The sequence below is a fragment of the Dicentrarchus labrax genome, unplaced genomic scaffold (assembly GCF_905237075.1).
Source record: "Dicentrarchus labrax unplaced genomic scaffold, dlabrax2021, whole genome shotgun sequence".
Lineage (NCBI taxonomy): Eukaryota > Metazoa > Chordata > Actinopteri > Moronidae > Dicentrarchus > Dicentrarchus labrax.
The window spans coordinates 22,411,516-22,429,819 of record NW_026136707.1 but is presented as its reverse complement, the minus strand read 5'-3'; the positions used below and the strand labels follow the sequence as shown (position 1 = coordinate 22,429,819).

Here is an 18,304-nt window from a genome sequence, read left to right as displayed (position 1 = left end):
TACTGCTCAATATGTCTAACATGTACAAATTATTGTCATAGTAACATCTTTTAGCATTCACTTTTGTTGCTAAAAGAGCTTTTATGCACGTAACCAGAGCACCTGCTCCATGCCATGACTTTTCTAATGGGATATGTCAAAGTGACTTCTTGTCCCCCCTCAGTCTCACTGCAGGGGTCCCGCCCAAATGAATACAAAATAATGCAGCAGCTTAAGTAGAATTTTATCCACGCTAACCCTAATTTCCATATGCAGATCTGTCTCTCCCAACAGTCCCTCTCGCCATCACACCATTTCTTGCATTCTAATGCATTCTCACATCTTTACAAAATCCCCCCATCCGCCACACGCCGTGGATGTGCTCGTTTAGTCGATTTACAGTTCGTTATTTCTGCACGTTTGACTCCTCCGGCGAGGAGATGCACGGTTGACGCGGGGTTTTGCATGCTCTAATTTGCACGTTTTATTACCAGGAGTCAGTGGAGACAATAAAAATGGACGCGACGGGAGATTCTTTTCTTCACGATGCATCGACCTCCCGCTCTGCTTTCAACAGGAGGCAGTCCGTCAGTGTGAAGGCTCTGTCGTCTGAGTGGGAAAGGTAAATGCTTTTTTTTGTTTTGTTCCTACGATACAAACCCGTTCAATCCTCGCTAGGCACTGTAGTACATAGAGGGAGTGAGATTTGAACCTGTTTCATCACCCCCACCCCCCTCCCATCAGCAGTAGCCTCGTTTCCAGGCTTTGATGAACTGGACCTGCTTGGATTTTCTTCTCTGTGAATTCAGCCCATACTTATGTATTGTCACCAAAACCTGAAAGTATTTGATGCCTATAATGGATGCACTGGGTCTTTATTATGTTAAGGTAATAACCTGGTGTTGTGATTACTTGCAGCCCTTTGAGGCTTCTTGATAAACCTAATGAACTGTGTGTAAAGGAATACTGTAGCCAGCATATGGGTAACTACAGACAGACTACTACAGAGGCAACATCTGTCAAAATGTTGCCCGTCTGTAAAATGAAATGATCAAAAACAAAAACCCACAGGTGCATGCACAAAACCTGGCACACCTAAATTGAATGCAACCATTGTTGATATCATTAGTTACACCTGTGCTTTCTATGGAGTACAGAAACTGAGGTACTAATCTTTGCAGATTAGTACCAGATCATATTGCAGACAAGTGAGAAATATAAAGGAACATTTCAATAAATAATACTGCTGATTAAATAAAGAATTTAAAAAGAAATAGCTTTATACATTTATAACCCAAGCAACATTTCCTATTTAATTTCCATATTACTAATCTCCATTTAAGATGTGAGATAGACGTGTCCATGTATGTCCAGGACAATGATTAGTCCAGGGTGTGTTAGTGGAGCAATCAGGGGACTGTGTGGCCTGCTAGTACTCAAAAACACTGTTAGTTAAACCATTTACAGTATATGAGCTTAACACAGCGTTTTCAGCTAGCTACCTAGCTGCTGCTAACTTTCCTCATAAATCTACATCAGCTAGTGCAGGTGTAGTTTCCTTTATCTCTGAGGTCAACCAACTCCGAATATTCAGCATCAAAAGTTGTTAATTGTCCTGCCAACAAAGCGTAACAAAGCCAATGCCTAACACGTCCTGCACAGACCAACACGGCCGCGAGTGGAGGTCTAATCTTTTCAAATAACTAATACCTGTGTAAACACCAGTGTATGTGTATCTCCCTTCTTTGACCCTCATCCCTGACCCACAAGAGGGTTGTGTAGGTTATGGTCAGCTACAGAACAGCTGCTGCTGAAGCTAATGCTGTACCTCCCATTAATCAGACTCATTATTTCAGAATGGTTCCCTCCACTGCTAACCTTTTTAGTTGCAACAATAAAAAACCTAAATTAGCTAATTTTACTGTGGAGCTTGTTCATAATTGAAACCAGATACAAACAAACAGTGTATACCTCCTTTTAAATGAGATGAATTGATTCTATTTGTGCTAATATTAGGTTTGATTTAGACGTAACTCTCAGCGATGGCAGCTTTGCAGCCATTTTGCAACTGGTTCGTTGACTCAGGTTCTTTCCACCAAGTGGGAAAAATTGTCTCCAGAAATCATAATAAGGCGGCTGACGTGAACTGTTTTTCTGACTTGGCTGCGTGTAATTATCTGAACAATGTAGCGTGAATCCAGCATTAGCACCTTGCTCAAGGATACTTGCAACAATCCAATATATCTCCGTCTGTTATGTTGAGCTGACTGCTGCAAACAAAAAGAAATTGGCTAGAATTGTAAGAAGAAAATTGTTGGATGCTGACAAAAATGATTAGATAGCAGATGCACTGTATAATGTTGCTGTGTACAGGAAAGCTTTGTACATTGTTAAGGACACTGAATGTTCTCTTCACTCTGAGTATAAGTTCATGCCTTCTAGACAACGCTAAGAAACTATCATACCTTTGTTAAACAAAAAGATATACAAAGGATTCTTTAATATAATGAACAAACAGCATGGAAATATCCCCTTGTTGGGAGATTTCAATTACTTGTATAATTGTAACTGTTGCACATATATTGCTGTGACGGTTGATGATGTGTGTTGTGATAATTATTTTTACTGACAATAAACACAATAAAAACAATAAATATATATTCCATTTACTGTGTTTATTGTCTAGTATGATGAGACAATGTCTCTGCAGAACAATGAGCTCTGTGATATGGTGCCTGCTAACAGGGAGACCAGGGCTGCAACTAATGATATTTTTCATTATCAATTAATCTGGCAATCATTTTCTCGATTACTCAGTTGTTTGGTCCATAAAATGTTAGAATATCAATAAAAATGTTGATCACTATTTCACAAAGCCTTGTCTTGTTTTGTTCGCAACCCAAAGACATTAAAAATGAATGGAAATGTCAATGACCAAAATAGTTGGCAATTAATTTAATAGTTGACAGCCGATCGATTGATCGACTAATCGACTAAACGATCGCAGCCAATCGTCCAGTTAAAGAGTTTGTGCTAGCCCCCATGCGCTTCCAAATTGCTCTGTGGGCAGAAATAAAATCATATTTTACTGAATACTTAAAATAGCCATGGTATTTAAGTTTGACTTCAAAAACATCCATCTATAAGTTAGGTTGTAGTAATAATTTGGACATTGTAAAATAATGTTATCCAATGACCGGTAGTTTGACCTCTGGAAATCCTGTACGATACAATTCCACCATTAACTCCCCCTCTTTAAGGAGTATAGTCACAGGCCTGTAATGACTTTGCATAATGAGTTACATTCTCTTTTTTCATTGGGTCTGCTTTCTAAAAGATCTCTGTATTGTACAGGGGAGAGTGCTAGTCCCTTTTATCTCCAGAAAAAAACCCTTGTGGCTACAGTTTGATCAATTAAACTCCTGAAAGGGCCCCCCTCCTTTCATTCCTCTGCCTGAGAGGAATATAAAGTTATCAGTCTTCCCAAGCGATATGAGGACGGAAATAAGTAGTTTGTCTATAAAAATGTCCAGGTACTTTATCAGCGTCCCAGTAGGCCCCGAGGCCCTGACACTGTTCAATGTGGCTCTCCTGTACTCCACTCTCATGTGCTCTCCCTTTCTCCCTCTCTCTCTCCCTGACTACTTCGTCTCTGCCGGAGGCCCGCTCCTCGCTGGGTGGGGTGTGCGCTGCCGGCCCTGCATCTCAGTGGGATTGACTGGGGCCCGGGCCCCAAGTGAGGTTATCGATTTCAATCAGTGGCTTGAGAGATTGGAGCTGAATGATGCTGTAGACTTTAAACGGTGGTCAGCTGCACTGTTTGTTGTTTGGGGGGAAATGCTGCAGGAGGAGGCACTTTGCTTTTGAAGGGAAGTCAGATAAACATACAAACAGAATTATATAGAGAGTGAGAGATCTTAATCCTCTAGTTTGGAGTTTTACTGAATGTTATTGGGTGTATTTTGGGAGTAAAATGGCCCGAATAGATACAAAAAGTACAAAGGTTATGGACAGATTACATATTAACAAGGATCACAAGCAGGGCTGCAACTAAGGAATATTTTCATTATCAAGGAATCTGTTAATTATTTTCTCAATTAATCTGTAAGGAATTATTAAAAGGCCAAATTTTCATATACAGATTGAGTTTTGTCAAACCAACAGTCCAAAAACCTAAAATATTTAGTTTAATATCTCTGAAGACTAACACAAAAACAGCATATATTCACATGTAAAAAGTTGGAACCACAGAAGTTTGATCAAATTTTTGCCGACTGACTCATCGATTATTCGACCAATAGTCTCCAAATAGATGCAGCCTTCTAGTTTTACGGGCGGTGTGTATGGGCCATAGACATACATGTGGGCACCAACTGACCGAATACAACAATTTACATAATTGTTTTCCTAATTACATTCAGTACATAATTTGGCAGAGGGAGTGGAGTTGAAGTAGTTAATGTTCTTTAGTACTGCATTCTTCCAACAGTGCACTGGGTGTTTTTCTTTATGAGTAGACACTGAGAAGAGTGAGGTGACAACTTTTTGTTCCATCATTGTTCACAGGAAAGTGCGGGTATAAAGAAAAGACTGATAAAGTTCCTGTTTTGCTTAAAGAGGGAAGTTAGTTCACACAATGAGAGCGCCGCTGTTTTTCTGCTCTCAGAAGCATTTGCATCAAGGCCAGGAGATTAAACGTGTGGGTTGGGAACTGGAGAGAGTGTGTTGTCTCGCTTGGGGCCCCCGATGCCAGAGTTCTAGCTTTCATCGCACTGGGTGAAAGATTTCTCCTGGACGTTTCGCTCTCTGTGGCTACAGGTGGGTGGTTCACATGCTGTAGGTGGCAGCCACTGTGGATTTCATGCAAAAGTACAGAGGAGGTGGCTGTGGGCAAATTGTTTCACAATTGCCAATGTTCAATACTTTGCGCTGAGATGCTGAATCCCACACTGCATAAACTCATTTGTGTGGTTAGATGGTATTTGGAGTGTTATGGTAATATTTAAAACTGTAGGTGGTTGTGTTTTTTAATATAGATATTTCTAATGTCAGTTTTTAGACTACATTATTAAGAACCAATGGAGAGAGAGCATATCCAGTGGGATACTGAATACTGGTGCAGATTAGTGTACAAAACGAGAAAGATGCCTGACAGGTAGAGCTGAAATATTAATGGGTTTCTATTTTGATTGTTGTAATCATTTCAGTCTATTTTCAAGCCAAACATTTGCTGGTTCCAGCTTCCCAGATGTGAGAATTACATTCTTTTCTCTGTGATATATGATAGTAAACTGAATATCTTTGGGTTTTGGACTGTTACTCGAATAAAACAACCTATTTCAATACATCATAAGGGACATTTTTTATAAACAAAACAGTTAAACAATTAATCAGCAAAGTAATCAGCAGATTAATTGAAATGAAATCATCATTAGTTGCAGCCCTACTGCCGTGCTTGTGGTTGCGATGTTATAGAAGGCTGTCATTAGAGTGCTACTCATAGAAACTCTCAAGCATCATTATGCAATGCAGCAATGTGGGCTGATGTAGTGTCCCTAAACATACACAAATTTGTAAAGAATATGTGAGAACTAATCAGTTATATTCTCCTACATCTCCCTTTTAAAGGCTCCATGTTCAGTGCAGTTGTGCTGGTGCTTGGCTGCCTGCTGCAGAGGAAACTAGTGGCCACAGAGGGGCATCGTGGGACCAACTGCCATGTCTTCTATGCAGTGCAAATGGACGGAGGCTTCAGAGCCGCCAGAGCTCTGGCAGAGCAGCACGGACTGGAGTTCATACAGCGGGTCAGTGCATGTTTAAAACCCCTGTTGTTAGCTCCGCCTATGGGGCTGCAATTTACATTTTCTAAATCCGGTTACTGAGGGCCTTTTTTTTTTTTAAAGAACTGCCAAAGTGCTGACTTCTGTTTTCTATTTGAGGGATATGTGACTTTCATCAAATTACAGCAGCATTTCTGAATATTTCATATCTGATCAAAGACACAGAGAGTAGGCAGTCCACACAATGACACACACACACACACACACACACACACACATTTCCATATAGCCAACCTTAGTGTTTACGCCTGTGAGGAACTCCTGTATGTGGAATAGGCTCTAGCAGAATGTCTTTGGAGACGATTGGGTCTTTACCTATTTGCCTGGGCTTTAATGTGTCATGCCGAAATCTTTCTATTTGTCAGAAGACTAGATGTGATTTATCCACATCAATACTGTAAAGGTTACTTTGGTTGTTGAGTCTGAAAGTGTGTCAGCTCCCTCAGAAAATGAAATAAGAAATAAGGGCTCGGAGCGGGTCTCGGTTAGGTGGAGTACAGTAGTTCTGCTTTTTTTTGTGAGAGCGAGTTCAAAGAGGCGGTTTAAGGGCATACAATATTTTGAAATGAACTTTTGATTCTCTTTTATGAAAGATTCACAATCAGAAAGATTTCAAAAGTAGGAGCCCTTATGACTTGGCAACAATTCCTGCAGTGCTATGTTACATTCAAGATTTTAAAGGTTTTTAAAAATTTTACTTTTCAATCGTAAAGACTTATCTAATCAACATAAAATGTATTATTCGATTAAAAACACTGTTAAAGCAATCTATCATGGGTAGTATATTGAAGATGACCCATGAAATGCATTAAATAGCATATGCACTGTCCCATTTCCAAGAATTACAGCAAATTGGATGTGTGGCTTTTTAGATACTATGTTTTTCATTTTCATAGTTAGATAGTTTTAGATGGAGCCCTACTGGGGAGAAATCTGAGAACATACTTACACTTCACACTTACAATCTACAGTCCCCTTAAAAGGTTTTAGTTGCACTTCAGTCATTTAAAGTGTATTACACTTCAGATGTACATTCCTTCATTGATTTTGAGCAAGCAGACAATCAAAAAACGATGATTTAAAGCTACTGATAAGTGATACTGGAGGTGTGCGTGTTTTGACATTATTGATAAGAGTTAGAGGGAGTGTCCACTGGCCTGGTGTGAGACTGTGTGCGGCATTGGCTCTGGGGAACGGGGGACGCTAGCTCATTTCAACCTTGGCCCCGCTGCCTCTGCTGCTGCTGCTGCTGCTGCCTGGATCATGAATAAAACATCTCTTTGACCTTTATCAGGAGTGTATTGGACAGTCCACCCCCTTCTCGGTCTTCCCCTCTGCCTGTCTCTCTCTCATTGTCCCTCATGTATGCACACAAACACCTCTGCCTCTTCCTGCATTGTTTTCTGCTCTTTTATACGCCACTGATAGTCCCTGGATGCTGTGACCACTTGTAATGACCAAAACAAAAACAAAAACAGTTTCCCATGCACATGGACACCACTGTATTTATGCATACACAGTGCTATGAAAACATGTACTTGCATTAACTGTAGTTTTGTTAGTTTATATTCTGGTTTTAAATTTGTGAAATGGTGCAACACTCCGGTAGCATAGAAATCAGTGATAGGTTGCTGTGGTGTGATTCTGTAGTAGTCCATTGTCAAGGATATGCAGTAAGTGTGTTAATAAGGTGTCCAACCCAGCACCACCACATCCCGAGAGGAGCCTCAGACAACCCCCACTTTCACGATCCCCCCAGGTCCAATCTGCTGACTGGCTTCTTTTACCTGTCTGTCGCCAGAGGCTGATGCTAAATGTCACTGACACTAAATCGCCTTTGTTAAGTCAAACCTATCGCAAATATCGTAATATCAAGAAGAAGCCGACGCTTCACAATTTGCTGTGATATATATATTTTTGAAAACATTGAAGTGGAATGAAACATCTGACAAGCCCAACGCCAGCTTGGGAGGATTGTGATGTCTGCTGGCATTCCAGCGGTAATGCCGCATGAGTGGAATGGGAATCAAATGTCTCCATGCTGGCACTCAACATATTGTTGGTCTCTTTGATTTAGTGTACAGCATCCAAGAAAATGTCATCGCGTCTCTCCATTGTGCAGACTTGACATATCCATTTTGCAACTGTAAAATACAAAGAAAAACAAAGCAAAATGATGTCTTTATGCCACACGGACAGATTTACTGTGATGCATTGCAGTTGCTTTTTGCAGGTGCCTCTTTGGGTAGCAGACGCACTGAAGCCTTACCTGTCACTCTTCATGATATTTGAATGTGTCAAAAGAGATTGCGTTTATTCCATCCACATTTCATCTTTCACTTGTCTTACATTTTGCCCATTTAGAAATATTTAAAGATGGCTTATAGTTTGTCAACATTCCTTTAAATTGGAGGGTAAATCAGCTCATCCCCTGTAAGATAAGATGGCGTGAAATCGAGTAACATTTAAATAAAGACACAAACACAACAAATGCAGTGCACCCAGGGAGCAGTAATTATTACGGCTATGTGGCAGTGCTGACGTGGATTCAGAGATTACTGGCATACAATGGTGAGTCTCATCTCCAACCAAGGCTGTGGTGGTGTAATGCAATCATTACGAGCCAGAGAGAAAGAGATGCTCTGACTAGGCAGGTAATGGCAGCCATTACAGGTGCAGGGTTTCACACACAATGACAAAGAAAAAAGAGCCTGATCGCGATCTAAAAGAGATGATTTTCTGTTTCACTTTACGCCAGCACAGAACAACAGCGCAGTGACTTGATATTACACGCTGATAAATAAAAAAAAAAAAAGGAAAAAAAAAGTCTCAGCTTGCAGGCTTGCTTACAATACAGCCGACCTAGTTTAAAGTTACATCACATGATACCCCATTGTTTACAGGTATTATTTCTTGCTTACTTAAGAGTTTGCAAATCCGATTAGAGCCAGATTAGGTCTATGTGTTGCATTGTTTTTATTTTAGCTGAGATCACTACTTCAAGAATTAAGTGGCTGTGTGTGTGTGTGTGTGTGTGTGTGTGTGTGTGTGTGTGTGTGTGTGTGTGTGTGTGTGTGTGTGTGTGTGTGTGTGTGTGTGTGTGTGTGTGTGTGTGTGTGTGTGTGTGCAAGGTTTTTGTCTTGAACTCTGACACCAGGAAGTCCCTGGTCTCCAACCAATGGTGAAAGGCCTCCCAGATTCCCCTTCTCTCCAGTGAGGCGGAATACTGCTGGCAGATTACCATATCATTACCATATCATTAGCATAACATTACTGCGGCACAGCTTGGCTCGCTGTCTGCGGACGTGCTATCAGCTCATCGGGAGATTCAATCCCCAATCCGCTCCATGCCTCCCGCCCTCCCCTCTCCTCCCCACCCCTCCCCTCTCCTCCCATCCCCTCCCCTCTCCTCCCCCCCTGTACACGCTAGGTGTGTTTTCCATCCGAGTAAAGCAGATGTAATTGAGGTAGAGCACTGGATTTACCGACTAAATGAAATCACACAAACGCTTCACGATCAGCCGGGGCCGCTGTCGTACACATTCAGAGAGCTCCTTCTCTGAAACCTCATAGTGCTGCACCCAATTCAGAATTTCTAATATCCTCTCAGAAATAGCCTCAGTCAGATGCTAAGCTATGTCAATCCTTACTCTGGCTGGATTACTCCAGGCTGTTATGTTATGACCAGGTGTGAGCGTGTGTGTGTGTGTGTGTGTGTGTGTGTGTGTGTGTGTGTGTCCAATGTGCCACCATCCTCTCCATCGCCCCTTCCTCTGCCTTTTCTGTACCGTAGGGCACCCAGGGGCGCAAAAAGGGACACCAATCCTCTAATGGTTGGAAGAGAGGGCCCATTCCATTAGTCAGGGGGCCCAGAGTTCACCACTGCTTCTCATCACGAGGAGGGGCAGAGGGATCGAAATGGAGGCAGGTGTTGGCCGGGGGCAACACAGAGGGCAATGCTGCACCAGCTGCATGCTGGGAAATGCAGCATTTTTTTTCTCTCTCCCCCATCTCCATTCCTTCTCTGCCTATTTCTATTTCCTCATGCAAGTACAGATGCACACACCTTGCATATAGCATGCACAGCACACACACACACACTCTCTCACACACACACACCACACACACACACACACACACACACACACAGTCTGACTTCTTCTCATCCGCCTTTGTCCCCAATTTTAATTCATTCCAGTAAGCTTTTCTCCATTTTCCTTATCTCTTTCTTTCTCACTCTCTCCCTCACACACTCATTCACTCACTCATTCACTCACGCCTATCTCCATCTCTTTCATTTTCGCTCTCTCTCTCTTTGCTTACCCCCACGCCTCCACCCTCCCTCCCCACACTCCATCCTCGCCCATGCCGCCTCACTCTCATTTGTAAATGGAGAGCAGACTTGACTGAGGAATACGTGGAGAAGATGTGGTTTCCCTCCCAGGTGGGAAACTCTGGCGGGAGATGAAGCTGGAGAAAAAGAAGAAGAAGGGGGTGAGGAGGTGGTGGAGGAGGAGGAGGAGTAGAGCTCTGGGCTGAGATGATGTATGGCTGCAAAGGCCACATGTTGGCCGTGTGATGGATTAAAGCACTTTGTAGGAAAATTACTGAGAGCGCCTCAGCACACACAAGTCTAGCCCTTAATAAAACTCTCTTCAATATTGAAATGGAGAGAGGGAGAGAGGGAAAGAGCAAGAGATAAAGAAGATAAAGGAAGATGGTGGACTAGAGCAGGCAGTGGTGGTACAAGCACACAAACACGCTCATGCACATTGCTTTCCATAGATGATATGGAATATTGAGAAATATTGTAAAACTGCATGTTACAAAGCTTTACTGTTGGGTTTTACTACACGATTTTGTTTGGATTGGGTTTATAAAATGAGCTTAGAGAGAAATAAGTGAAAGTAAACCATATTTTATGAAGTCGATGTTTATTATAAGCTTTGTGGATGAACATTTATGACATGTTTATTATTTAGTACTGCTGTTGAGTCGAGTCTATCCTCTGCTCCAGTTCCAGTGATTTCCATTTCTTACACCCAAAGTAAGAAGCTGAGAAAGTTGTGAAGAAAGCTTAGAATTCAGCCCAAACCTGTGGAATGTGACAGTGGACTTCAGTGCACGTCAGTTTCCTTTTTTCAAACAGCAGATCACTGTAAATTGTTTTCATCCAGAAGGGGAATTATTTTTCACAGTTGAATTGATATGATTTTTGATGCAGACAGTGGATTTTATTTTGGTTGCTGGTTCCTAACTGAGTGGGACTCATGAAGGACAGAAATAAGCATAGCAGGCTTGAAGCGACGTGGACTTGGAATGTATTAACTTAGTACGTGGGTGTAGAGTGCAGTAAGCCTGTTTATATAATACTCGACTAATTCCCACATAATGTAAACATCACAGTGACACATTCACAGTACAGCACATTAAAGGGCCTGAATATACAGTTAACTGATGATATAATATCAATGAAGTTCAATTGTTAGATTCATATTTCATGTCACAATAGAGCTGAGACGAATAGTTGTTTGAGCAATTTAGTTGAGTGACAGAAAATGTATTTCAGTTCATTTTTTCTAGAAAAAATGCCAAACTTTCAATGGTTACAGGATTTGCTGCTCTTAAAATACATTTTTTGGATACTTTTAGTGTCCTATAACGTAAACTGTGTTCACCCTGAGTATAATTAAGTTTAAAGGTGCAGTATGTAACATTTAGGAGGATTTATTGGCAGAAATGGAATATAATATTCATAGGTATGTTGTCATTAGTGTATATTCACCTGAATAGCACATAAGTATTATGTTTTTGTTATGTTAGAATGAACGGTCTGTTTATTTACAGACAGTGTGGGTTGCCCTCCTTGGAGGCAGCCATGTTTCTACAGTAACTAAGAATGGAAAAACCGGTTTCTCCATCTCATTTGGAAGGGGAGGGTGAAGCAAGTTAGTTGCAGTCTACAGCTACACCGCTGGTCCTTTAAAGGGGAACTTTTTTTACACTTTTCTTTGGTGTTTGTCTTGAAGGGATTTAAAGAAAATCAAGTCTTATTTACATACACCCCTCTCCCTTATTTTTGTGATCAGAGGTTTTATCCTTGTATTTTGAGGGATTATGAGTGCCTCGGTGTGTTTTGTTTACCTTCTTATGACTGACACGCTGTACATCTGCATCATTTCTTGATCATTTTGTGTAGCTGGCAGAATGTGAAACCAACGTGGGGGTTTGTTTGAAACCTGGATGATCATCATGTGACTGGTCATGGTCCTCGTCCTATTAGTCTAACAATGTTGCCACATTCCCAATTGTAAGCCATTGTTGAGTCACTGTTTTTATTAATCACTTTTATTAAATGACCCCCCAATAAACTACTACTAAACTGTAATTGTTATGTAACATTTACACAAAAAAACTCAACACTCAATCCTGAACTAATTGTGTTTGTCTTCAAAAACCTCCCTGTATTTGTCACTGAAGATGGACCGTAGAACCCCCTCCCATCTCCTGCATTTCCTGCCAATACTGTAACCAACAAGGCTTAACTGCTCACCCCATTTAGCCCCTAGCATCCCCCTCCATCACCCAGCCCTCCTCCAATCTCTCCTTTCTGCTTCTCCATATTTGGGGCTGTGGAGGCCACAGCCCCTGTAGGGCTGTTAGTATACACACCAGCTGCTGTTTTCTCCATAGGGTGGGCTGCCTCACGTGGCTCTCACACACTGCTTCAATGACTCTTGATGTCTGTGTTTGTTTTTGTTTATCCTTCATGCTTTTCCCTTCCATCCCTCCCTCCATCTCTGTTGCTCTCTCCTCTTTCTATTTGTCTGTTGGAGGCCGTCAGCAGCAGCGGGGCATACATCCGCTGGAAGCTTCAGTCCGACTCTGCTGAACTGGTATCAGATGCTATAGTACAAATCAAACTTGTCGTGATGTTTTTTTTATGACGGTTACCATTGAGATATGCTGTTTGCATTTTTTGGGACTGAGGTTGGTGATAGCTTATAGTCTGTGTTAACGCCAGCACAGTAGACTGTAAATGAGTTTGTATTTGGGATTTTGGTATAATTACAGTAAACTGATGACACCACTTAGTTACAATGACTCTGTATCTGGTCAGTGGTGTTGTAGTGTTAGCCCTTGTGTTTTTCAGAGTTTACACATCTCCCATAAACCCTGCTGAAAATCTAAACAAAAAACTGTTTGGTGCTAGGCAGGTAGTGTACTGTGAGTTTATTAGAGCTTTTTCGCTGACAGCTGCTTATTGTTGCCGGAAACAATGTTGATGTGAGCAATGTGACTAAACCAAAGCAGGGAAGTTGTGGACCATAACCAAAACCATGAAAGATGCTGAAGCACTCCCATGAACTGAGAACGGTGGCGTTTGATTTATTGTTAACATAATAATCTTGGTAAATGCATCTTCAAGTTTCCTTTTTTGTTGTAACAGCAAAGTAAAATTGTGCACATATCGTGCTGCAGCGTTTCTTTTAACAGTTTCCTGCTGGTAGTTCCTTTGTCCTCGCTTTGGTTTCCTCCACCTGTTCTTGGTCTTTCCTCTTCATATTTTCCTCCCAGCAGCTGGTCCTTTCTTGCTACACATCTACAGCTTTAACTTGTTTGTGTCATCCTCAAACTACTACACTCTCTGTTCTGTCAGTTTTTAGGTTTTCATCTTTGGTTGTTGTTTTGTTTACTGTTACTCAGAAAATGATCTTTCTAGAAGTTCTTGACTTTCTTATGCGTTCTTTTTAACCTTTAACCATTTGGACATATTAAGCAGCAGACTGCACTGAACTCGCTTAGCAATAGTGGTAAAACTGACTTTGAGTTCAAACTGTTAGCTTTAATCTATTAATCTTTGCATTAGTATTTGCCATCTGCTGAAAATAACTGGTTACAGCTTGTCAAATGTGCAATTTGCTTTCTTTTCTCTTTCACTTTGTAAATTAAAGTTCAGTAAGAAATTGTGGTAATGTAATCAGTTTGGCTCTGCTAACTTATAATGGGCATCTGTCATTAATTCTGGTGTCATATGAATTAAATGATAAATTGATTAAGATTAACTGTTAGTGTCAGCTCTAAGGAGATCACTGCTAAACACACATGCAACTCTTAAGGTAGAGGTGGGCACTTTTGCCTTCAAGGTAAGAGGATTTAAAAAAGTAAAAGGAATTACCAACAATTATCATAGATCATAATTTTTCATAGGAAGTCAAAGAAAAAGAGAAACGAAAATGACACAAACACATACAAAATAAACAAAATATAAAAAAAAAACACACACATTAAGGAACAAAAGATAGAACAAGTAGATCACAATACCTGCGGCTCTAGTCGAGCTTGTGCGTTTCACAGTGTCTTAAATCAGCTTTTTCTTTCAAGTGAGTTGTTTTGAATTTTGATGCTTGGGCCTTTCAGTCATATGCTGTGCAGTATGATAATCAGAGATGACACTTGAAGAGGGAGCACAGGCATTTCTTATCTATAGGAATCAATAACAGGGTGAAGAATCAAAACAAAACACAGGCATGCAGTAAAAAGTGGAATAACAAACTAAATCAAGAGAAATCATTGATGGATTGACTGAATATAACAACCAACCCAACATAATAGACAAGTATAGTTGTACTATAAAATTAGAGTCCTTTAGCAACTGTTTTAATCAGCAGGCTCTTATGATGAGCTATTACCCTTAAATGAAAACCACCACATCACACACTAGCCTCAGTAATTATTCAATCCAGTTTCACAAAATAATGTTTTTTTTTCCGTCTCCATCATTTCATTGTGTTTCAGTCGAAAATAAAAGTCGGGCAATTCCCAAAGACTTTAATTAGAGCTTTTAGTGTCCTTTACTTTGTCAAGTGTCGCAGCTGGAAGAGAAACCAGCAGCTTGTAAGTGGAGAGCAGTTCAAGGTTCAGAGTATAGTTCGGGTGTCTTTGAAGAGCATGTTGTGTTCTGTCAGACCAGAATATAGTAAAAACTTATTTAGTAGCAGAGAGCAACGCTTACAGTGTACCACAGTGAGGCAGATACTAAAACTAAAAGAAGCCTCTGCTGGGATAATTTAAAATCAGTTCTTTAATTGATTAATCTATTATTATTCTTTTTAATCGCTCTGACTTACAACTCGCATAATTGCAAGTGATTTTTGGTTGGGGTCCAAAATGCTCAAGTCCAATATTAACTCCTCATGGGAGCTTCTTCTCAGCAGTAGAAGCCAGGTCTGCAGCTGATCCAAGTCGTTGTTTTAGATGTATTATTTAGTTTTCTTATCATAATATACTGTGTACAGCATATTGAATGAGACTACCTTTCAGTCTTGTGTTGTTTGTGTTGAAGTTCTGGCATACATGTACCTGACCTGAAGTTCGAGGAAAATACCATGGTTATCATTCTATAAATACAGTGAATAGTTTAATTAGCAGTTAGCTGGATACACTGGCTTGAGGAGTCTTTCTGTGTGGAGTTTATATGTTCTCCCCCCGTGTGTGTGGGTTTCTGCCTACAGTCCTCAGACATGCAGGTCCAGTTATTTGGAGACTAATTGCAAATACATGTGAGACTAGTACTTAGTATTAGTGCATTGCCGGTCTGCAAGAATTTTTGGATTAGATATACAGAAGATCGATTTCCTATCACATGGGTTTTGAATAGGCATGCATGTTGCTGGTAGTGTTTGCTGTTTGTGTGTTTAACAGAGGTCAGGAGGTGAGAACTGCAGTTTCATACAGCTACTTTTACGGACCATCTTGCACATGAACCTGCATAAACATCTGCAAATGTGCTTGATGTGAATTGATTCAAAATGCAGTTTCTCCCACTGGGAAGTGAACCATGTTCTCTTTAGTTAGACCTCTTTTTCATTCACTTACAAAGGATAGTCAGAATTGTAAAAAGCTTAAACTTTCAAGCCACATAGGACAAAGAAAACACTACAAATTATAGTATGGATTTTTTTCTTGGGGTAACAGTGGTGTCCACATATTGCATTCTGGGAGGCTTTTCTTTCTGAAGCAGGGGTATTGTTTTATTTTTCTCCATTCATCAGTGCTGTGCTCTGTGGCTGATTGGAGGAATTAATTTAGGCTATGTGAGAGTGTTTGATTTGATGATCCAGTTTTTAAAATTTAATCACCAAAGGTTTCACCATTGTTTTAACTTGCACATTATGCTGTCCTTAATATAAGCACAAAAATAACTTTACAACAGCATTCCTCATCAAGATAAGAGTCAAATTATAAGATAGAAGATTGTTCTATTAATGGTGCTGTTAGTGTTTGTTCCACTCATGTTATGAACAAATGAAACCCATTTGTTTTTAAACGTAGTCTACTGTCGACGTCTAATATCTGAATATAAGAGTTGCTAATGATGGTGTTTGGCTACCTGTAAAATGACACTTGACTGTCTTCAAATTTACATATACCCGATGACATTAAATTGATATGCATGTATCACTTACATCTGTCAGTACCCAGGATTTTTTATTTCCTGCTGCAACATACAGTAGTCAAGTCCAGACATTTTCCTTTGAAGGCTTTGCAGCACTCTTCTCACAGCAGCAGCACTGTCATGCTAATCTCCTCTTCATCAGCATGAAGGTCATTAGTTGGAGAGATTCAGTTAAGCAATCGAGACGTTGACAAGAGCATTTTCAATAGTCCTGTCTGTCACTGTACACCTGTCTGGAGTCTCAAGGTCTAGTTGAATTGTGGAGTCCGAGGAGAGGGCGACAGGTCTGGGTGCTGTGTCTGCATGTGTATTGCGTCAGTGTCGCAGACTCGATATCTACTTCATGCTTTAGAAAAGACTTCAGTAAGAATTTCAAGTAGTTCATGTTTCTCTGAACTTGGATAATTGCATTTTAGCCAATAATAAACAAGTAACTTTTCAGTCTGAAACACTGTTCAATAGATTTTTAAATGAATTTTGGGTAGGTCAACAGGACGAAGTCAAACGGATTAGTCTTGGTTGCGGAAACCACCTAGTGGCTCTTTTATGGAGCACTTTTTAAAATTTTTGCTTGTAACTCCATAACTCATCACATATCTATCACCCATTTCCCACAGTTTCCTCTAGCCGGTCACCACATTCTGAAAGGCCTGTCTTATTTGACACAATCTGCTATTATATGTGAATGCATCATGCATTTGCGTAATCAAATCTAGGTGACACATGCACACATCAACTCCAGGTGATCCTACTAAATGTGACTGCCATTGCCACTATAGCAGCATGATAAATGTAAATGTGACTGACTTGTACAGAGCCTTGATATTCTCAGACAAGGTTTACGTGTTCTAGAAATCAGTATTATTGTCTATAGCAATAATAGTTACATTTTTACTAAAAGATTTTGGAGAAAATAGTCAAAAAGAAAACTCAATAGTCTAAAAATGATTATTAATAATTACGAAACTTCTTTTCGATTATAATTTCTGTTGATCGACTAATAAACACCCACAAAACAACCAAAAAACCACAGCACAGAAGCATGGGTTTTAGATCAACAACCAATATTTGATGGATGTTAATATCAGTCCTGCCACCTACAGTAACAGCCTGTAGGAGCCAGGGCTGTTGATACTGCTTATGGATCCACTGAGTAAAGATCCACCTCTGACTGCAGCCAGCTAGGACATCCCAATTCATGTCAAGCTTACTTAGTTCATTGTGCGATGATTCAAGCATACAGTATCTCTCTCTGTGTGTGTGTGTGTGTGTGTGTGTGTGTGTGTGTGTGTGTGTGTGTGTGTGTGTGTGTGTGTGTGTGTGTGTGTGTGTGTGTGTGTGTGTGTGTGTGTGTGTGTGTGTGTGTGTTTGAACACTCTCATGATTAGTGTTCTCAGTGACTGGCTGGCTGATGGGGTTGATTTGTCCGACAGTGCTGTGTGTCAGGCAGGCTCAGCGTCCGCACTGGAGAACATGAGTGAAGGAGCGGATAATTGATAGTGACAAGGCGCTCCCAGCCTTAATTGCTGCTGGTGAATTAGATTACCTTTTCAAAGTGCCTTCATTAGCAGAGGGAGAGCCATACCAATGGTCCCCTGATTGGCCTCATATTGTTTTGCTGTGAACCTGCTCTGGCAAGGCACATGGATGTGTGTCTGTGTGTCTGTGTGTATGTGTATGTGTGTGTGTGTGTGTGTGTGTGTTTGTTTTGGTTGGATTGAAATTGCTCACTAATTTCCATGTACAGCTGTAGTTTGACTGTGTGTACATGTGTGTATGTTGTGCACATCCAGTGTCAATAATGTCAAGTTCTCAAAGTGACACATTTAGCAGGAAGTGTTTATCTGTTTTTATGGGCCACTGACTGCTTTGACAATGTTAAAGGGCTGTTTCACTCAAATTGCAAAACAGACAGATTGTCTCACTTATCTCTAGTGGTATCTAAGCAAATAGTTTTAGTTTTATTTGCTCAGGTTTTTGGACATCTGCCTCTAGAGTTCTGCTGCCATCCAAAATACAGTGGGAG

At 40.6% G+C, this 18,304-nt stretch overlaps 1 protein-coding gene across 3 annotated transcripts in view; it reads left to right on the top strand.

The window, feature by feature from the left end:
• The first annotated feature begins 238 nt into the window (after positions 1–238).
• The window catches only part of LOC127367215 (proprotein convertase subtilisin/kexin type 4-like), a 172,915-nt gene continuing 154,849 nt past the window's right edge, over positions 239–18,304 (top strand). For 2 of the 3 annotated variants that reach the window (XM_051406890.1, XM_051406888.1), the window contains exons 1-2: positions 4,633–4,797; positions 5,608–5,783. In XM_051406890.1, the coding sequence (XP_051262850.1) occupies positions 5,613–5,783 (171 nt within the window). In that variant the 5' untranslated portion in view covers positions 4,633–4,797; positions 5,608–5,612. Of the gene's footprint in view, positions 602–4,632; positions 4,798–5,607; positions 5,784–18,304 lie in introns of those variants that run through there. The other variant, XM_051406889.1, reaches the window with a different exon arrangement.